At 36.9% G+C, this 23,667-nt stretch overlaps 1 protein-coding gene across 1 annotated transcript in view; it reads right to left on the minus strand.

The window, feature by feature from the left end:
- The window catches only part of FBXW7 (F-box and WD repeat domain containing 7), a gene marked incomplete at both ends in the record, with an annotated part of 122,445 nt that overhangs the window by 76,957 nt on the left and 21,821 nt on the right, over positions 1-23,667 (minus strand). The window contains one exon of the mRNA XM_079534285.1: positions 17,369-17,926. Within this exon, the coding sequence (XP_079390411.1) occupies positions 17,369-17,926 (558 nt within the window). The remainder of the gene's footprint in view (positions 1-17,368; positions 17,927-23,667) is intronic.

Genomic DNA, 23,667 nt, shown 5'->3' on the forward strand with positions numbered 1-23,667 from the left:
TTACGAATGCATAACACTATTTTTGTTTTTGTGAGGCCAGTGAAGAGACATCACTGTAAAATGAAGCACTCATAAGTTCTGTTATCTTCCAAAGCAATTAAAGATAAGCCTTTGGAAGAGCTCTTTAGGAACCTTTAACCAGAAATCTAATGTTATAAAATTTACTTGCTTATTCATTAAGGTTAAAGGCACAGCTCTAAGAATTTATCACAACAAAGAAAGTCAGCTTACTTACAACCTTTATAGAATCTTCTTTTAGAGCTCACAATATTTTAATATTAATATAAATGTTACTAGAAGATGAAACAAACACTTTGGACGTTTTAATATGGTGATGTAACAATACAGGCCTAAATGAACTATTTCTAAGTACACAAAGGCTGAAATGCAGAGAGCAGAATGCCACACACTTTTTCAGCAGTTCTTAATGTTGGTGAGCAGCTGCCCTCAAATGGATAAAGCAGAGCACTGCAATGTTTCAAAAGTTAGTAACAGGTATTGAGACAGAACATCATGATTTACCCTTTGAAACTATTTGATAATGTACTTCTTAAATAATATTTTCAGAAAGCTTTGCACAGTTGTAGCATAGAGAATGCACCAGGACTGACATTATGCACAAGTCTTACTGTCTCCCCAATGCTCACCCATGCACAGAACCATTTCGTGACCAAAGCAAAACAGTCTATGCTACACTGGTAACTATTCTTAAACAGTGACTGTGGTCTCAAGCTTATTTATGTGAAGGACTTCAATAGCAGTACATGAATAGCTCCCAAATGATATATTACATATGAGTCTGCTTTGTACAGGCGAATGAATAAGCTGCATAGAAACAAGGCACTAACTACCAAACTAACTGCAACTATATTAGTAGCACTACATCTAAAACCAAATGTTGCTCAAGAGTCTACTGTATCCCAATTTACTCAGTACAAAAATCTGGGTGTGTAGGAAAACAATGACCCAGATGCCTGAAGGCAGAACACAGGGAATTGGTGGAGGGATCACTTAGACCTATTTATAGTACAGAAAGACAACAAAATTCATGATGGCTCTCTATAGTTTGTGGAAAAAATTAAAAAGCATAGACCTGTTGTAACATGCAACGGAACTGTATAAGCTGAGATTCATGACAAATTGTCACAGCAGTTTAAACAGTGTTTGAACTGCTTTAAAACTTCTCCAAGGCATACTAATATGAAAGTATTAGTGCACCTACACGGAAGAGAGGCTTTCTGGACAGCATAACTGTAATAAAGTTGTCTCAAGCTTATGGCTCACTATGAGTTTTGTCACAAAAATGCCTCCAGTGGTATAAAATATGAAGCAAGTGTCATCTGAACTTGTCCATTTGTTAAGAGCAAAACGCAGTTCCACAAAGATTCACCCATACATAACCAGCTGAGGGTTACCCTGCAGACTTTTCCTCAGCAGATGTATTCATGAATGTCTCTTCCTTTTTTAGCTACATTCTAGTTTTCCTGAAGACTTGTATCATCTTAATTTTTCCTCTTTATTAGATTTGGTGAAAATCAGTCAAGAAAGTCATAAGATCAGGTAAGTAAGACACAGACAACAGCTATCTCTACAGTCACAAATATCTCTCCTGCAAAAAGTTTTGCTTTCTTGTCAAAGCCCAATAACGCAAAGAATCCAGATTTGCTTAAACTTGGACTTACTCAGATAACACTTCTTGATTTTAATTCTGGCTTCAGAATCACACTTAGATTCACCCATCAATCATTACTGTGATGAATGAGGTTAGTATCTAATAAAAAACCTAGTTAAAAATCTTACCACAAAAGAGGGAGATGCACCTTTCAAACCTGATGGTAGTTTCTGGTACAAGTTACATGACACTGAAAAAAATTTCAATAACTACAGATGAGGATGAAGGTAAAGCCACTGGCTTCAATCCCCACAAGACAGCAGTACTTAAACTACTAGTATGCACCAAGAGAGAAGCAGAACACCAGGTATGTCAGCAAAGGCAAATTCATCAGACAAACAGTCTACTAGACATTTGTTATGACTCAAATTTCAGATCTGTTTACAGATCCTGGTAACTAAGTGTGAGCATTTATACAGACATAAATTTGTATTTAAATTTGACCTACTGTATTTGACTGCTCATGCATGTAATCTACCAACAGTACACACGCCTGCTGGGAAACCCACAGAGTAGATCAGAACATCTAACCATTAGGTAAGGTTTATTAATTTTGGATCATAATTGTGAGTCTGAAGGATTGCCAGATTAAAAAAAAAAAAAAAAAAAATCACCATATCTCCAGACCTGTTTGATCCCACAGCTGAAATGAGACAAGCAGGTTATCTGGAGCAATATGAGCAGCTTCCCTGCTTGAGGCTGGAGCAGGAGCGATCACCAAGTTCCTTAGTTTCTCACCAATCCCTTGCAGTATTTTATTTTATATATTATCTTATGCCCAGTTCAAATGCAGATTCATCATTCTCTACCAGCAAGTACACGCCCTCTGCCCTCCAAAACAGAGACTCAAATCTGCTGTGAGCAGTAAATTAACAATTTGCCACATATCGGCTGAAAAAAAGATTGTCCATGCGTGAGTGCAAGCCCTTACTGAAGTGATATAAATGTACTAGCAGTGAGCAAAAACTTGGAATTCAAGTGAATAAGGTACTACTTCATTTCTGCATTTGCTGCAGAGAAAATCATGACTGTGGTTTATCTGATGCACAAACACAATGCATCAAGCTCAAGAAACTCAAGAATACCTCTGAGCCTTGCAGGCAGCAACAGCAAAAACAGGCAAAAACAGAACACAAGCAAATTGACATTTTCAAACTTTTAAAGTTGAAGAAATAAAACACAGGAAGAATAAAATTGTTCTACATTCCAGCAGAATATCACACAAATCTCCAGCCCTATATAATTGCTCTACTGCAGCCCTTAACTTTCTGGTTTGGTGTTTTTCTACATTTCATGGGTGTTTTTGTATGTGTGTTTTGTTGCGGGTTTTTTTTTTTTTTTCAACTCTTATTCTCAGCTGATTCTAGCCCAACACTGTCCAATAATTTCCTTTTTGTTAAACATCACAATACCTATCTCCCTCCTTTGCTTTTTACACCCAATCAAAGCGTAAGACAAAGCCATTATCCCCTCTACTTTGTCAGGCTGAACCAAGACTTTGAGCACTGGCATTTAGCATACAAAGCTGAAATATCCCTAAGTAAGGAGAAATCTGTGTAAGACGGAATACGGGAATTAGTTCAACTAATATAAAAAAAAAATGTTTTGGAAACTACTACAGGAAAAAAAAAAAAGCAATGAATTTAAGTTTCCAAATATATTTTAAATTTGAAATGATTCATGATATCAACATCCCCATTTCAGCTGTAGGTTTAACATAGTAAAAAGATCAGTGAAGGAAATAATTATACTATCTGTAAATTAGTTTTCTGCACAGTGAACAAGTCAGTAATGTTTATCTAACAATTCTTGTCTCTAATACGGGGTTCTCTCTCCTCCCTTCCTTGCTCTGGCCATTTGATTCCAAATTCTTTCTTAATCTTATCTTTCTTAAACTTCTCTGAAGTGACTCCAAGAAGTAGGATGCCTCAAACCCCTCAGTTTATATTCAAGCTAATTAAATATTCCCTTACCTTGGAAAATTTAAGCAGCTCACAAAGCAGCCACACACATCGTAATACAAACACAAAACAAACAGAAGTATTTGAAACGGAGAATAGTCAAAATCTCCATCTTCAGCCAACACTGAGCTATTAGGTCACCTCTCCCTGTTCTTAGATCCCTTAGCACAGATTAACAGTCCTGAGGAGACATCAACAAATAAAACCTTTATAGGCATATCAATGAACACAGAATTGAATATCAAAAGGAAGGGAAAGAAGCATGCAGCTACAGGGCTGGCTTCAGTCACTAGTTATTAGTGCAGAAGAGTATTTGACCAGAATACAAGGAGACCATTTGCACAAGTTACCTTTCCGTAAGGTCATTAAGTATTTATGAACAAGGTATAACTACAGCCTTTCTAGTAAATTGCAGATCAGCATGTCAATACTATTGATACTACTCTATCTTAAAGACATACTTAACCACATACATTTCTAACTAATTCCTACCACATTTAGACATTCTGTAAACGTACATTATACCTGCAATCAGAAGCCTGTGTCATTTGGCTTCACTCCACAACCCTCCTAACATAATTTAGTGTACTACAGAGTCTTGTCATTGTCACCCTCTTTTATTTTGAACCCTCTTTAAAGCAACATGTCTTCCTCTCTTCACTAAACATTTCAGAAAATATTTCAGGTATGCAGCAGAGATCTAGCTTCACCATCTTGAATTTTACAAACATTCCAGAGATGTCTGCCCTATCCTCATTGGCTATAATATGATTTGTTAGTTAAGTACATTTAAGTCTAGTCAGAGTTGTACCAGCTGTTAAGAAGAACTGCTGCAGCTGCTATCCAGGAATTGATTTGCTGACCATTTATTTATGCTTTTGTTGCACCTTTAAATAGAGCTGAGACAAGAATTAAAACTCCAGCAACAGGTAGAGAAGTCATGCAGTATTTAACAGTGGATTAAAATGCAAGTCAAATTCCCAACTGAGGACAAGTTGGGGGAAGGGGAAGCAGGTATTTTTATTAGTAAGGAGACTGCTTTCACAAAAGGAAAGCTAGGAAACTGAAAAATTAACTTCACACATCATAATTCAACGCTTTTTAAAATTTCATAATGACACCACCTTTCCACACGAAGTGTGAGACTAAGAAATTACCTACTCATGTATACTGCACACATACATATACACAAATCTAGTACGTAAACATTCAAAATTATGAGTATCGATTTCTTAACAGCAGGTAGAAAGCACTGGTAAAAATTCATTTGGAACTTAAAACATTCTCCCTTTCCATATATCAAACAGGAGAAAGAACATAACCCTAAACATGAGAAGGCTGTTAAAAATATTTCTGCCACTTACTACAATACGAATATTTTTTTTTGTTTCTGTAGTAAACACTTCAGATACTGTTTACTTAGCAGTATAAAATATCCCTCCTGTGCAGAGACTGGCCGCTCTCTATACGGCTATCATAGAGATTCAGCCATTGCAGCTAAGCAAAATAAAAATATGCCAAAATAGAAGAGACAACAGTGCAAAGTGCTATACTGCGCATATGTGAAACACTACAGATATCAGGGTCTATATTCTGATACAAGATCATGTTTTTCTCACTAGAATTGCAAAATACAGAGAAGTCTAACAAATGCAACAACCAATTGTCATACTGGCATCCATTTGAGAGCTACATATTAAGCTATATAATCCTTTTCAGCTGGTTAACAGCATACTGCAAAGGGGTGGGAGGCTATTTATAAAGCACAAAATATGTGAAGTAAAGAATGTCTAGATTATAGAAAAGAACAGGTACTCAGTGGAAGATGCTGACTTAGCTTAGGATGCCACCTTGACCTTTTACTTGTTTAGGGTGTTGATATACTTTTTTTTTTTAATTACTTTTTCTTTTTTTTAACCTGTGTCTATACTTTTAATTAGCAGGCACTGGCTTTTCCTGCCTTCTTCAAACATTCATTATTTTAAACGCTTACAAGAATTTAATAAAAACTAATTTTTTTAAATGAACACTGAAAGTAAAACCAAAATTTAATTGACTCTTTTGCTTGATGCTTGTAACCAAGCTGTCAGACAAGAAAAGTAATGCAGTGCAGCAACACCAAAACATTCGTACTGGCACAGCATAGGATGAGTTTCAACAGTCTCTTGGTATTTTTTTTGTTCCCTCCGACACACATATGCTAAACTTGCCATAGAACATGCAGTATGAGGTGTTTACACCAAAGACAAGAATTGTGCAAACAGGCAACAGTCTCAGGTTCACAACTGAAATACCCTTGCATTGGATCAAGCCCAAAGTAAAGACAAACAGCAATACTTCACCTGGCAAGAACAAGGGATTCGTAATGAAGTATGCTGTCTGATTTCTCTTATTTAGCTGTCATCTCCAGTTTGCTGCCATTTTTAGTTACTCATTTAATTATGTGATCTATTTCCTGTGTTTTAGAAAACCTGACCAAGGGATCATAAGTTCTACATCACCCTGGTAAAAACTGTATGCATTTTTTTTGTTGCCTATTACTTTTTTCTTTTAATACTCAATATATTTGGGACAATAATAAATCACAGCAGTTGCCATCCATCAGGGACACTCCATAATTTAAGCAAGAAGAATTGAGGAGTCCTGCCCACTACCAAACACAGATAAGCAGCAGTTGTAAAACACAATAAGAATGTGCTTTGCACTTACAGGAAACATTACACCAACTTTTAAGTAAAGTCATAATGACTTTTGTTGATGAACAAGATGGAATTTATCCCTGCTGGCAATCTGTGGTGGCTGTAGGTATATTTTCCACTTCAGCAGAGGCACCAGGGATTTAACCAATTTATTAAAATTTAATAAGCATCACCAGAGTCATATTTCATGACACAGCTGAAAAACATAGACACTGTCTCTCAAGACTGAATTGTACTGAATATTACTAAAATTCACTATTTGCTCCTTTCATACTATTCAAAACATTGTAAGATAGTGAAGTTAGTTGAAAACATTAGACTTTGGTTAGAACAAGTAGAGAAGGAGAAATATTCTCTACAGAGAAATAGTTGGTTTGGATCAGTTTGCCTTCGAACACAAATCTCAACACTTCCTTGCTGTGTTCTTTTCCAAACCTCTGCCCCTTTACAATCTTTTTGTTACTAACATGAAAAAAAGAACAAAAACCTTAGCCACAAAACAGGGAATAAAGTACTGAAGAGATGACTGAAAGCAGTGCTTTCCACTAGCATTTTTTGTTATTCATCTATGCACAGGATATAAAAAGTCAATACCAATTAACCATATGTAATATTACACCATAAGTTGCACTAAATAGAGTTAATGCACAGTTTCAAATGGGTTTAAAAAATAAAACATAAAACACCCCTTGCAGTCATTTGGTGACGATCTGAACTTGCTTGTCCAGGAGAGAAGGGCAAAACCCTGGCAAAATTCACAGAAAACCAAAATTTACAGTTTTCATTAGCCATACAAAAAGGACAAAAAGGGAGAAAATGCTTTCAGCAGAGTTGATAATTTATGGAAACACTTGTTTTAAGTTTTATTGCTGTTTCTTAGAGTATTTTCACCAAAAAAGGAAACGGCAAAATGTCCACACAAGTTAAACAAAGTATTATAGCAGATTAATAAATCAGCACAAAGGTCAAGCTATTCCATTAATTACAATTCAAACACAGCTTCATGCACAGGTCAGAGCCAAAATACTACCAAAGAGAAGCAGTTAATGCATCAAAAAAAAATCACTCTTTAACAACTGAAATGAAGCTCTTGAAGTTCAAACATTCTTCTGAGACAGCTTGGAAATTAAGGATTTTGTTGGTGGTTGCTTTTTTTGTTTGTAAACATTTTGCCTGTTCTGAAATAATTGAAGTACCACGGAAATTGACAGCATAGAGTTTTTCTTCTTGGACTCAAGAATTTATAAACAACTGCAAATTACTTTATTGCGTACAGTCTGCTGAATACCAACATGTTCAGCAGATAATACAGGCTCCTACAGAAATAAACGATGTACGGCTACTCTACAGATTACAGGGACAAATGCATCAAGAAAAAAATGTTAGCCCTGCAGCAGCTGTTAAAACGTAATACTGGTCCTCCAATTGCTTTCTGTCCCTCCGCCCCTCTTCACTTATTTCAGATCTCATAATTTCTCTAAGCGTAAGTCATTAGCAAGTACAAGGAAGGCACTCACTCTAACATTTTCAAACAAACTTTAATGCCAATTTGGCTACAGATTTGAAGACGCATCCATTAAAATTGAAGGAAAAACACTTAAAAACAATTAACAAAACTAGAAAATAGCTCACCAGAAGAAGTTGTACTTTCCTCTCGCTTGGATTCACCATTGGAATCAAGTTTCATAACCAATAACATCAGCTTTTATGGACAACACTCAAAACATCAGCATCCACTGATAAAAAGTTCAGAAAATACCTCTGTATCACCTGGGACTAGAGGTATTTGGGCTAAGGATCACATCAGGCAACAGCACCTGCCACACAGTCAAGAACAACGTAAGGAACAAATGGGATATTTAAGTGGGGCAAACCTCCCTCTCAAATAATATTGGTATTACAATGTATTTGTTACTCCCCACAGAGTAAGCACACTACATATTCTCAAGTATGCTTTCACAACTTCGACTTCATAATGTCACTGCCATACAATTCACGAGCTAAAATACTACTGAAATTCTTAAAATATACCAGGTATACATTAGAAAGCTCATTTTTATTCGGAGCACTATGATCCAGAGCAAAATTTACATGCTTCGTTGGTGTTGATTTCTAGTTCTACCAAAAAAAAAAAAAAAACCTGCATGAAGAAAGACACTGCTTCAAGTTAGTTCTTCCAGAGAAATGTGTATGATTTTTCCTACACAAAGCCATCTAGTAACCTAATAGGACACTTTGAGTCACACTAGCAAGTTCCTTTGCAGTACTTACCGTGTTCTGCCCAGATTCTGAAACTAGAAGACCATACTAGTTAATATAACCTCGCAGCTATTCGCTACTTCTGATCAAGTGAGAAGAGATTGCTTCCCCACAAGGGACGCGGCTGACATTTCCTCTGTTGCAGAGAAGGGCTGGAGGTGTGTCTAACGTACACCTCCAAAAGAAGCACACACGTTCAGAAGGAGCTACCTAATGTGCTTGGCAAGGACCATAAGGAAATGAGGAAGTTGCATGTTCTGAGACGCAGGCCGTGCTCTCACTGAACAAAAGCTGCAACACTGCAATTAAGTCAGATATCGGTACAGCCAAATTGGGCACAAGTATCTTTGTTTTCTAATGTGACTAGCTGAGGTAAATCCCTCATTTGGAACTGGAAGACTGACCTCAATTACTGGTGAAGTGTCAGAAAATTGCTTGTGCCTTACTCACATAGGTCTTCAGACTATTAAATAATCTCTTTAACAGGAAAACACAGAATAAAATCAGCACTCTTTCTACACAAAACAGACATCTTCCTGTAATGAAGGCTTAGACAAAAACAAAAAAAAAAAACAAGCAACAACAAAACCACCTGCTTATTAAATATTGTCTGGTAGTCAGAACTATGACCCAGTTTGCCCAAGTCGATGTTTTCCCTTAAACTTTTCTTACTCTCCAGGCTCAGAGATTCTTGACTTTTTTGTCCACACAAAATTGCTAACTCCATAAATTATAGTACTGTCCATTAATTCTGCTGTAATGGTTCTGAAAGTCATAATGAAAAACAATAAGGCCTTCTACATTAAGGGAGATTGCTCTCCTTTGAATGCAAGGGACTTTTTAAGCAGGTTGTCAACGGATTACAGGAGTTCAAGAATTAATGCTCCATGCACTGCATGATGTTATGATTTGGAATACTGTCAAGCAAATATCATAAAACCCTAACACAGGTTTAATTACTAAGTATTTCAAGAATTTTGCATGAGAAAATTGAACCAGGTAACTAAGTGCTTAGATAAGCCACAAACTATCAGAAATAACCACGTGTTACAGCCAGAACCCGTACATCTATTAGCAAGTTTCATGATCCTCCTGTAGATTAAGAAAATTAGCAAAGCAGCAATTATTTAATGCCAGCTCTACCTGCAAGTGATGGCATAGGGGCAAATCTGCTTACAAAAGGCAACAATATAGCTAACCTTCAACAAAAGTCTGGCAGAAAATGAACCTTAAAATCAACTGAAAGCAAAGCAAGTGAAAAGTATTTTTCAAAAGCAGCGCTGATATTTAAGTCAAAAAGCATGCTGCAGGTCAGTACAAAAGAGGAAGAATTCTGATACCAACAGAAAGACTGACAATCTGCATGCTCTAAATATTTAAAGAAACCACACCTCAATGACAGTGCAGAACATTTCCAATTGATTCTGCACTCCTGGAGACATTAGCGACTGAACAGTGTAGTACATAAAAAAGAAAGAAGTCCAAGGTTATAACTGCTGATTGATATCAATCTCAGAGAGCAACTATTTGTGATGTTATTACAGTCCAGCTGAAAAATATGGCTCTGTATTGCAAGAGTCAAAAATGTTATTATCAAAAAATCCAAAACTTGATTCAAAATATTAAACTATCACAGTAATGTAAAAGTATGGCTCTGAGTTGCAGATTTAAAGACCATTACATTTACCTTAAGTCATTCACTCATCTTAACTCGCTATATTTTAATGGCATAGTTCAGAAAAAACAAGTGGAGTGTATGGCAAGTTCCTAAGCTTTTAAAGGTAGCAATATGGAAACAGCTATAATTAGGAAAGAGAATCTCACACAAGGGCGAGGATAAACTCTATTCTTCTTTTTCCTGATACTCAGAATGACTCCGAACACAAACCCATTTTAACAGAATTCTAAAAGAATTATTATTCTGTCTAAAACTGTAAAGCGTTGGGATAATTGTTAGACATTTCAGAAGATGAAAGGCACGAAGGACAGATAGCTTATGCGTGATCTCTATAAAAATGAAAAAACTGATTTCTTTACAGCATAAAATTTTTCTGTTTTGTGCACTAAGAGCAGAGAAATATATACCACACTCTTAATACGTAAGCCATTTGGAAATGTTTAATTACTTGTTTTTGATTAGTATCCCTATATCATTTCATAGGCTGGACACAGATTTCTTCACAGAAACATTGAGTCCTTCTGTTCCAGTTGCGTTCAATCCTCAGATTGAAAAACACTTCCAGTTTTTAGGGGCAGGAGGAGGGAGAACCTTAGCAAGGAACCACAGTACGGCTCTCCATCAGACTGCAACGCAGCAATAGCAGCACCCTCTGCTGCTGAAAAATAGAAAAATATTAACCCAGTACAAGACAACCACCCCAGCCACAGGCAGCATCAAAGCATCCTCTAAATTGAGTGTAGTGACTTTAGGCTAAATAAATGCCCACTTTCTAAAAAGAAGAACAGCCCTAATTAGCCTTTTCTTTCCCCTGCATCTCTAAAAGGCTTTTCGTTTACTACTGAATTTCTGACACTAAGTTTAGACTTTCACATAGAATCTCATTTCAATTTACACAGACATGAACTGCCCAGTGCCATCTTCCCTGTGGTAGCCACCGAGTTTCCTTCAGCTTTAAAAATTGATATTATCCTTCCACACAAAACCAGAATACGTATTTTATATCCTTGGGCTCTGTAAGCTTGGAACCAGCACCTCAGAGTAAAAAAATCTCCCAGCCTGCAAAACATAGGAGCCCCAGCATAATTATTTGAGCATTAGCTTTCTGTTTCCAAACTTTGGAAAATTTGGGTATTTAGGCTCCAAGAAACAGCTCTTCCTGTGACACATGCTCTCCTAGCTCCACTGAAGTCAAGTCAGCTCATTTCATCTCCTCACCGCTCTCCTGGGTCAACAAATAAACACAAAAAAGCAGTCTTGGAATAACAGTGATACACACACACCACCCCGTGACTTTATGGCCAAACAGGCACTATGTATACGAAACCTGAAATCAGATGAAACTAATCTAAACACCGTTTTTACATGAAGACTGAGCTGCTTCTCAGTCTTTACCACTGCCATACATTATATATGAAAGCAATCATCTTTTTAGTTTAAGTAGCAATTGCTCAAATATAGCAACTGTTTAAGGGGTACTTTTTTTTTTTTTTTTGGGTCATTTTAGAGCCAACCAAACACCTCTTAAGAATTTTTCCACCTGCATTTCAACTAATTGCTTCAGAAAATCAGTGCGTGTTTGTGCCTGGCAGAATGTCTGACCCTTTCAGAGATGCCAGACTATTGATGTGTAATACATCCTGCACAAGCTATATTTACCCAAGTAAAATAAATATTTCTGCACTATGTGCTTGTTTACTTTGTGACACAGAAAAAAAAAGGAAAAAAATTTTAAGAGGGTTTGTCAGGCCTAAAAGGACTCCTATTGAGCAGCACCTGTTATCCAGAACCATTGAGTACAGCCACGCATTGACAATCCTCCTGTTCTCTACCTCTTTGCTGAGATTTTTTAATTTGGATCCTTACAGAACACATGAAATTACTTTCAGTACTTTCTTCCTTCAAAACTCCATTTGTGGAAAAACACAAAATAGCTCCTGGAATCATATTAGGAATGGGGTGGTGTGGTATGAAATTAAAACACTAAATTCCATGATGGAATTTCCTGCCTAAAGCAAGATGCAGACTGCAAGCTTAAAAACGACTGCTCCAGCTGGAACAGGTATCTCCCAACAACTGTTTCCTAATGTATAAAATATGACTTTGGACAGAGGTAATAAACTGCATCTTTTAGGTTCTATGCAATCTTTGTGTATTTTTTCTCTTTTACCAGAGAGCAACTTCAAGCATACAAGCAGAAGGACAGGAAATACATCTTATTACTACAGCTTGACCTTGAGCACTTAATTGCCTTTGGAGATGGCATACTTTTATAACTTTATAACTACTTTGTTTAATTATAAAAACCTGTGACAATATTTGCTGGAATGCACCTAATCTTTCTCAGGATTTATTTATTTACTGTCAAGGGGCTTTTTCTAACTGAGGTAGCTTCAATGCGAGATATGACAGAATTTCATAGGAAGAAAAACTCATATCAATATACATATACATGGTGACTTCTTTTTTCAGCCTTCTACAATACACGTCAAGTAAAACCAAATCCAAATAAATCTGGAAATTATTTCGACTGTTTAGGAACATTTTTTTTCTACAATAATGAAGATGCCAATACTCCTCCACGTAAGGAAAAATCAAAGCAAGCAACTAAAACCAACTGATCTTGACAGAAACTGAAAACAGTGATTAAAAACAAGATTTGAGTATACTGAAGATGACTTAACATTAAAAAAGCTGACAAACAAGGAGTTGTAGAAATAATTAAGCAATAAAAAGAGAATGGAATAAGGTAAAGATGGCATACATATACACGTGTGCATGTGTGTAAAATTGATTAAATTATTTTCAAGAGCTATAGCAACTAAAATATTTTACCAATTTAACGTAATTCTAGTGGCAGATTGAAAGAAATCATAAAAGGAAATTAAGTACAACCTGGATAACCATATGCTAAAATACAGGCATCTGTCCAAGAGAAATGAATGCAGTGGCAGACACAGCATTAACAAAGCTGATAATAAAGTTGATTTCAGTTTTTGCCATAAAAACATGCCAGTTGCCACCTATGGCATATGCATCAGTTCAAGTAATGGTAATACAGCTGATACATTTGTTACAAGTACCATTTTAACAGCCTCAATGCAGTCATAGAAGCAGATCTAAAGTAAGCAAAAATGTTAATTTACGTAAGTTACTTCTGGCTGATGGTGACTACCAAATTCTTGTCCTTGCAATGCGATAAATACCACATCTATTGAAGGATAAAAGCAATTAAGGATAGTTGCTATGAAATATCTGATTTACTGTAAATGCAAGTGTTTGCTCACATTTCAGTTTAGCGTAGCACGATCATTCCTAAGGAACTCGAGCAATACCAAGTAATCACAGGACAATGGCAACAGATGATGTGACTAGCAGGCAATCAGCAAAGAATGAGCATCACCAGCACAATGTATGTGTTACCTATGTTGCCCTCCAGAGCTTATTATTTTTATGTAACTGACAGGACAAACAACATGACATAGATTGAGAGGATTTAAAATTAACAGTTAAAGATCTGATAAGGTACATTGGATACAAGAAAACTATTTACTTTAACACAACCAAGTGTTGATTCATTTTTCTAAGTAAAGAAAACACAGGCCAGAAACAGGAAGCTCTCTGAAAAAGGCTTGCATCATATTGGGCAAATCAGCCAACCATGAAATCCTAACAGTGCTGTAGTCAAAGATGTTAACGCAATAGTTTATTACATGAACAGGTAAAACAGAGTATGAACACATTTTAATTAGCCTTGTTGCAAGAACTGAAGTTCTAACATCTACAGTTCAGTTGCATGTTCAAAAATTAGAACTTGAAGAGCAGTGTCATACTGAGGACAAAATTAGAAAAGCATGTCTATTGGACTCTGTGCCCCAATTACTCACATTTAAGAAAGCTTTTAGGAGTGAACTTTATCACTTTATGTACTGAAAACAAAAACTTGGTAAACAGCTCTTCAGTTCAGCAGGAAAACAGTCAGAAAGAATGAAGGAAAAAGGCAGAGTTTTAGAATAAAGGTGCAGGTAGATCTACCTTGCTAGGCCGTTTTACTTTACAAACAGCAAGTATTTTCTGAAAGTCTGCTTTAGCTTGCAAAGAAGGCAGTACAGAGAGGCTTAATATTTTATGCAGGAATTGTAACACAATCACAGTGACCTTTCTGGATTCCCAAAGTATTACTAATGAAAACTCCTGAACCCTGTGCCCTCTCATTTTAAGTCACAACATTTTTAGAACATCATGGTAACAATTACCTCAGCTACTTACACAGAACAGTAATATTGAGCAAATACTTACTTACATACTTATATATAATCATTATTGTATAATTATTATGTAATGTAAAAAACATATTTAACACTTCCAGTTGAGTTTGTCAGCTTAAACACAGTGAGCTTGCTGGTGTCAAGTGGAAATTTAAGACAAGGGGTGGCAAATGCAGCTGGGATATGGGGAAAATAATCACATTAGAAACAGACTTTATTTGGTAGTTTATGAGAAAAGAAAACAAAGAAGCAAAACAGATATTGAGAAGTTACCATGAGTGCACAAAGAGTTCTGACAGCAGCAGATACTGTTTTATCCAGTCTCAGTATTAATTCCCTGGTATCTGCTAGTCCTGAAAAAACCTGATTTGTCATCAGTGTTGCTTCATACAACTAGACAAAGCTAGAAGCTGCACTGGATCAGCAGTGCGTGCATCTGAGGAGCTGGGTTTAAATCTGAGAAAAGCTGTAAACTAAGTCTATCAGGTTTGAGTTTCCTGGGATGAGTCAATCTTCAACAGGTAGAACCAGAAATACTGCTAGTTAGTCTACAAATAACCCCTTTCTCTTCTCAAAAGCACCAAATCCATTAATCAGAAATGAACCAGAGTAGAAATAAACATGCTCTGGCACAGCTGTATTTCTAAAACAATTCCTAAAACAGAAGGTGTTTCTCTGGTTAAATTATGGTTTACTGAAGTATTTGTAAAAATTAATGCTAAAACCATGACCTAAGAGCAGTGCCAGCTCAAGCTGCCTTCTGTACTGTCCTTTCAGGTATGCAATTAAAACTATCAAAAATGAAGTCACACCAGGAATCAAGAACAATTTCCAAAGACTGTTTTCACTACCCAGCTCCCCAGGCAACTCTTGCAGTAGCACAGCCTGGGGACACAGCACAGAATAAAATGGCAAGCACTGCATGGAAACAAGATGCAAAGCAACTATCAGACAACACAGAAATTATGCATCTATACAAAATGTTTCAAGCTCCCTTAGGCAAAATCTCCTTAAACTTCATATCAAATATGCCCTTAAAAAAAACACAAAATTTAAAAACTGCAATCAGCACTGGAAATTATTTTAAAAAAGCTACAGAAATTTGCTCTGAGTTTGCGTATTTTGAGTGTGCTTATTTTCAAAATATGCCAGAGTTTCTGATTTAGATGGCTGAAATACACATAATTTTGAGTGTAAACATCTCTTAATATTCAGTCTGAATTGGATGGATGCCAGCTGTTGCGCAATAACAAGTAACACCAAATTATGGAGTACCATACCATATACCACAATAGTACCACAATAAGACAAAATGTAGAAAGCTAATTGATATGAAGTTGAACAGTATGATACTATTAAATTCCAAATTATGAAGCATGCACTTCAGTAGCCTGAACATTCAGATTATAAAGTTATATCGTTTTCTAAAAACACATGAAAACAAAAATCTAAAAACCAAATACACTGATCAGCAATACAAAAAAAACACATTAACGTAGCTTCCAGATGCAAACACTCAAACTATTTACTTCTTCTAATGTATCTTCAAGACCAATTCTCTATGAATACATTTATCATAAAGCATGAAATTATTTGGGTTGGAAGGGATCCTTAAGACCACCTAGTTCCAACTCCCTGCTGTAGGCAGGGACACCTCCCACAGACCAGGTTGCTCACAGCCCCATCCAGCCTGGCCTTGAATGCTTCCAGGCAGGGGGCATCCACAACTTTGCTGGGCAACCTGTCCCAGTGCCTCACCACCTTCATGATAAAGAATTTATTCTAAAGCCTTTTCCAGTTTAATGCCATTTCCCCTCATCCTGTCACTGTATGCCCACACGAGAAGTCCCTCCCCAGCTTTCCTGTAGCCCTCCTTCAATTACTGGAAGGCCACAATAAGGTCTTCTTGGAACCTTCTCCAGTATGAAGAGCCCCAGCTCTCTCAGCCAGTATCCAATTATACTCATAGTCAAACAAAACAAACCAAAAGAAGTGGCATGCACACTTTTCCAGAGCCACTTGCTTGCTCCTCCCTTCTACTATTCAGTATCACTGCTTTTACCATTCTTTCACATTTCTGCTGCTCAAACTTAATAGAACTTAAAATTAGTAGAAAACATTGCCACCAATAATAAAACATTGGAACTAACACATTAGGTTAGACTTGTAACAATAAAAAAGTGAATAATTATTTTCAAATGTTGTTGCAAATTGGAAGTTTTCAACAGTCATTGAACATAAGCTCCTTACAAGTAGGATAGAATACAGCATTACATGATGACTTTATACCTGAATGACCGGTTCTTTTTTTTTTTTTTTTTTCCCCTTTAAGATCCATATTTTGTCAATGCAATCAATGTGATCTGGCTAGAAAGACCTTTTCATTTCTGTAACATTCCACCCTAACTTTTCATGACAAACTCTTAGAACCAGATCTCGTAGAACACCATAGACACACAATTGCTTACCTTCCTTCTTGCCTGCTCTGAGAAAGAATACATCACAAATAACCCCTGGAAGGTCTTATTAAACACATGAGTCTATATATGAAAGCACCCATTACAAATGAAGTGTTCTTTTAAAAAAAAAGTCTTCAAAGCTCCAATGCCTGAAAAGGAGCGCTTTGTCATATCAAATGCATGCAAATATTTTGATTATTAACAGTTAAAATGCTATAGTTTATCAAGGATTTATACAGTCCACAAACTGAGTTCCTTAGGAAATGAAAAATCTTTATTTTAAATTTTTAGTTTAACTTCAGATTAGAACTTTAGAATTATTTTCCAAAATCCAGAGTTAACCAAGATAAAAAATAAAAAAAAGTTTCTTACCTTTGTCTTTACATAGAATGGCGATGACTGATGAATAGGCAAGTCTACGAGGCTACTGGAATTAGTAACACTGTTACTGTTAGCATGTTCATCTTCTCTACTGCTGTCATCAGACTGATCAAAATCATCGCTCTCCTGGTCCATTTCCTCCTCCTCTTCCACCTCTTCCTCTTGATCACCAGCATGTTCATCATCATCTTCCTCTTGGTTACAAGTGGATTCTTCATCCACTGTAATAAGTCTATTGTTATTTTCTTCTAACTGTTCTTGCTGGGATTCACGTCTGTCACCAAACCCAGGTTCTTCTCCTCTTATCTCTCCGTTCCTCCCAATGTGCTGCTCCTCCTGTTGTTGTCTTTGCTGCTGCTCCTCCTCTTCTACAACCCGATTCATCTGCTCCTCATCTACTTGGCTTGAGGAAGCATTAGCTCGAAGAGATCCACCAGTTCGCCGCCTCTTGCTGCCCACAGAGAGCAGTTCCTGATTCATTTCCAAAAGCCAGCTTGCTACTTCTTGGACCTTGGCTAGGCTATCTGAAGATGCAAATGCTTTCACATTCTAAAGAGATAAAAAAAAAAAAGAAAAAAAAAAAAGAAAAAAAAAAGAAAACGTGGAAAAATTTAAGCTGTGCTTTTGATTATATCCAGAGGCATAGAACAACAACTTCTAATTTCAAGCAATGATTTTCATTAGTCTACACATTAAGTTTTTTCCATTTATGTATCAACTTTATATCAAGCCAGTCCTTCCCACTACCATACAATCTGATCATGAGCTCTGTAAGCATTACTTTTTTCAAGTTCAGATGTTTTTCAAAACTACTTGCTCTTCTAAAAAAATCCACCAGGATCATTAACACGCAATGTTTAATTTATCAAATTACATTATATTATTTGCTTAAAACTAGACAATGATCAGTTTCAAGCATCATTATATATTCCCTTTCATTTGATTGCAGACTTGGCTGTTGACTTAATGGCTTGGTTTTCATCTTAGATCTTAAGACCAGGTCAGGTATTAAGTTGTATTAAGACAGTTTCCTGTTTTTTAATACAACTTCATTTTAATTAAATGGGGGGGAGGCGGGAAGAGCACCCACTGTAGAATGGTCTTATCAGTGGCAAGGCTTAAATCAGCCACAAACACACAGCAATCATGAGCCCTTGCAGACCAGAAACAGCATATGCCTTAATAGACTAAAATCACTATGAGCAATGAGTCCATATTCTAACAAGCCATGAGAGTGGTTAGGTAAGAGCACAGAGATTACTCAATTTGTGTAACATTAAGGAAACTGAATAAATCTAATGTCAAACATCAAGAGACAATTTCCAATTTATCTATGCATAAAGCCATGCAGGACACAAGAACAGAGGGATATAGCACCATCTAGCTCTGTATTAAATTCGGCATTCTGTTTTCCAGTTCTACCCTTCCTCCTTCCCAAGCACCACTTCATGAATCCAGCTGCCCAAGATCCAAGGGCTCTGCCAAGTATGTGATACTAGACATGAGCTCAACTAGCAGTCAGGTTCAGGTTCACAGGCTGCAAGTGAAAATATGCGCCAGGAGAAAGTAATCAGCTTTTATTTGTAGAACCTCTGTTCTCAAGTGTATGTAATGGCACATCACAACTCGACACACTGAGTTGTAAGCAATTCAGAAAGTACAACAACACTGTACAGAAAAGGAGCACGAGTGCCCAGCCTCCTTGTAGCAAAAGCAGTGAAAGACTTAAGTTTCACTAGGTATTTCAGTGAAGATACTCTCCAACCCTATCTTCTACTCCTCTCCCAGCCTCCCAAGAAAAACTCATTGAAGGTCTTCTACCAGTCATAGGGGTTTGTTTTTATTTTGAGGTTCTAGGTTTTTCACTTGTTTAAAAAAAACCCAAGCATTTAAACGTTTAAAAACATCACACTTACTGCTAAGTGGGGAGGAAAGTAACAGAAACAACAGTTCTATTGTGTTGTAATGTGCAAGTCACAGAAGTTTATGTTGTTAAAATCTTGTTTGGAGAAGAACCTACAGATAAAAATCTTGCACGCTTGCCTCCTCTTCTGCAGGGAAGCAATCCTTCAATCTCATAAGTGTGGCTCTCAAGTTTCTACAGTCTAGCCGAGTGACAATTGCCCCCAGTAAATCCCTATGATCTGAGAAGATGAAGTATGTGATCCAAGAACTTGCCTCCTAGCAATTAGTTCCCATCCATGAAGTAGAAGCTAATAGTAAAATATAATTAAGCTGCACTCGTCAAGGCATAGACACAAATGAAGCAGAGAAACTGTGCTGAATTCTGCTTTTACCGGTGGAATAAAGCTGTTCAAGCACTGGGATATACATGACCCAAAACCGAAGGTGACAACGCTAACCTTGAGTGCAAGAGGCATCAAAGGAGAATGTGCTTAATTTTCTGTACGTACTAAGTAGCACTTCAGAAAAAAGTCATTAAGAAAGTATGCTTGGAAAAATGTTTTATTTTTTTTCCCCTGAAGCCTTAGCATATTGGAGCTATGTTTAATCGCTCCATTTCCTAATCAGTCAAATTTATTTGTGTATACAATCTGAGTTTAGTACAACTTACTTATGAGGCTTATTAGGTAGTAAAGGCATTTAAGTATGGATGTGACAGCAGCATATTTTCTCACAAAAATAGAAAGATTTACATCTCTTGAGCAATAAATCATTTAAAAATCTATTTTAAAAGGATCATATAAAAACATAAATCTTCTTAAATCAAGCCATTTTAAATTCTGCCAATTCTCTAAATTCTCTAAATAGAAATCAAGCCTAAGTGTTTTAAACACGTCCCTTAATAACAATATAATTTTAAATATATGCACCAATTATATGTTCAGGATATACTTTATAAAGGTGCAAACTGTTTTCATAATTTAAACCTTACTTTCATTTTTTATAAATAAGCAACATGAAAGGTCAGCGTAAAAGTAATGAATAAATACATTCAATTCTGCTAAATGCTTACATGACAAAAATAACCATTGTTACTGTTAGTAATAAGCCGTAATGATACTGCAGCCAATCAAATGAGCACATGCTAGTTCTTTTATGTATTATTTCTCAACTTTTTGCAATGACTGTCAATTCACAAGGTTAGCTTCAGCCATACATTACTTCAGTTCAACTCCGAATCTAAACGAACTCAACTTGTTTTTTTAATAGAAGCCTGTAGAATACTTTATCAAAAATTAATTTCAAGCAGCACTAGATCAGAAAGCATTAATACGCAAAGAGGTGATACATTTGCTGAAGCACAGACAGATGCGCATTATCTGAGAGATTTAAAAAACTGAAGCTGCCTTCTGTCACAGAGGTGCTTTCAGAATTAACTACAGCCAGGTAATATGCAAGATGCAATCATTTCCAGATAGAAGGTGCACAAGAAACAGTACAGGATCATAATTTCACAGAACTACATATACAAAACAGCTACCAGAGGACTAAGATGTCATGTTTTCACCTGCTGCAGGGCCTCCTGCAACTTCATCTCTGAATCAGCCACTCTCCAGCAGATGGGTGAAGCTGTTGCTTTTGTACCCACCTCAGAGAACAGCAAGGTGTTCACACAAACCAAGGTACAGCAGAGCAGTGGCAATGCCTGCGTGAGCATCAACACACACAACTCATTAAACTCTACCAGCAAGCCTCACATGCAGCTTGCAGGGAAATTTTGTAACACTTTCACTGCGTGGAGAAGCAAAATAATACGGAAAAGCATAAGACAAAAAAAATCCCTAAGTGGAAGCCCCAGTATGGAGCCAGCCAGAAAGTCAAAGTTGAAGACTGCTTCTCTACCTACATTTCATCTTAAATGTTGCTAATGCTGAAGTCTTCATCTTTACACACTACACGTGCACAGGAAATAGATTTTAAAAAAAATAATTAAATAAAAAGACAGCCTGGAAAAACAGTTGCTCAAAGCACCTGTAAGAAACAGGGGGACATTCCTGAGGCCAACCACACTTCCAGCCCCGGGCTGAGGCGAAGGACAGCATTCCTACTTCTGCTTTCCCGCCAGAGCACCTCAGCCCCTCTTGCAAGGGGCAGGAGTTGGATAACACTTCTACACTTGTAATAATGGAGCTACAGAAATACAGGAAACCACAGAAAGTATTCTAGTCTTCTATCATTTCATTTGTATCACTTGAAACTAACTAAAATAAAAAGGAAAAGGTCTAGAGGCAGATGATAATTGGGAGGTAATATGGGATAACCAGCGTGGCTTCACCAAGGCTAAGTCCTGCCTGACCACCCTTATCACTTTTTATGATGGTATAACTTCATCAGTGAACAAGGGAAGAGCCATTAACATCACCTATCTCAACTTCAGTAAGGCCTTTGACACCCTTCCCTGCAATACCCTTCTCTCCAAATAGGTTACAAGATCATACCTAGAGAGTAGGGGCCAATGGCTCAGCATCCAGATACTGATCAGTGATGTTCCTGAGGTGTCAGTACTGAGCTCTTTAATACCATCATCAGTGACATCAATGGTGGGATTGAGTGCACCCTCAGCCACTTTGCACATGATGCCAATCAGTGCACCTACAGCTGATAAGTTTGAGGGACAGGATGCCATCTAGAGACCTAACCAGGCTCCAGCAGTGTGCCCAGGTGAATTAGAGGTGCTCCTCAAATGACTTCTGTCAAACATACCATACATATCATACATACATACATACATATCCAACAGCATACAAAAAAAATAGATTAAACATTCAGTAAATTAAAAAAAAAAAAATCAGTGCTATTAATGTTTCCTGTTCAAATTTAATGAAGTCCAGCTGCCTGCACTCTTCTTGTTTGGCCAGTTTTCATTACCTCTCCTCCCAGCCTTTTATCTGCCTTCTCAGGCTTTTTATCAAGTCTATGCATCCTAACCTCCCCTCCTAAATGAAGGAACACTGGAAAGTGATTTTAAGCTACATTTTCTTTAACTCTGAGCTGGAAAGACTGTGAAAGATCCATCGTGTAATATTAACTCCCTTAGCAGATGCAAATGAAGGGCATAAAACAGGATAAAACATGAAACAGTACTCAAAATCCACCAGACAATAACATCACAATTAGTAGCTTAGGAAATACGAGTAATTTCTATATGAGTTTATATTTGCTAGTGCTTCAGTAGAGTATAAGGAAACATGACAGGTAGGATATCTGACTTCCCGTGGGCAAAAGTTGACAACAGCTTGAGCTACAAGCAGCCAACACTTAGAATATTCTGAGGTTAAGATAAAACATACATGACTTGGTCTTATTACTTTATACAGACGCCAGTATTGTATACAAAGAAAATCAAGAATCCAGCGCTCACTGCACTCTTCTGGTCATCAGCTATATCCATACAAAGGTTCCAACCTGCAGATGCCCAAACACTCCTTAAAATTCAACTGAATCAACAAGAATGTTTCCTGCTGCTTTATCCTGTTTGTGCAGGAAGAATAAATTCTTTCATTTTATGGATCTACCATTTTTTCTGCTCTATATTTAACTCTTCAATATCCTCTTGCATAGAACCTTCCATATGATCTTCATTTCTATACTTTCAACATTAACACAGAACATTAACTTTTAACATCTACCCTCTATTCAGAAACAAAGAACACAGTATAACGTGTTGAAACGAGTGGATAAAACCCTCTTCAGCTGTCATGGTAAAATCTGGCCTCTTAAGTCAGATTGCCTGAACCCTTACAGGCAGTGACAGTGCGTGCTTGTTCTTGTAAAGGCAGGCAGATACAGATTCACCTGCACCAAACCACCTGCGAGGTTCATGCATACACACTCTATAAAATGTAATAATAGAGACTTGCTGACAAAATTAATCAACACAAATCAGGAGAACAGGAAACCCCTAATCTTTTACATAAAACACTTCCACGCAACAGGAATTCTTGTATTTGAAAAAAAATAACATTGCACATCTCCTTGCTTCAAAAAGGAGAAACAAAATCAATTACTGATGTTTTATACAAGATGAGCTTTTACCTTAAAACTTGACACTCAAAAAATGAGAATCATTGCAAAACACCATGAAATAAGCATTGAGTCATGATAGGAGGAAAACGGACAAGGGATCTACTGAGGATGCTGTTGAAAGACTCCATCACTTAGTAATAATTGTATAATATTAAAATTGTAAGTCCTTGTCCTCAAAAGGCACATATATCCCACACAACAATTAGCAACACAAACACAGGGTTACTGAAGAAGCAGAGTTCACATCTGTTTACCACGAATCCAGCTCAAACACATTAGTTCCCTAAAAGCCAGGGCCA

This window comes from Tetrao urogallus (genome assembly GCF_951394365.1).
Source record: "Tetrao urogallus genome assembly, chromosome: 4".
NCBI classification, from domain to species: domain Eukaryota; kingdom Metazoa; phylum Chordata; class Aves; order Galliformes; family Phasianidae; genus Tetrao; species Tetrao urogallus.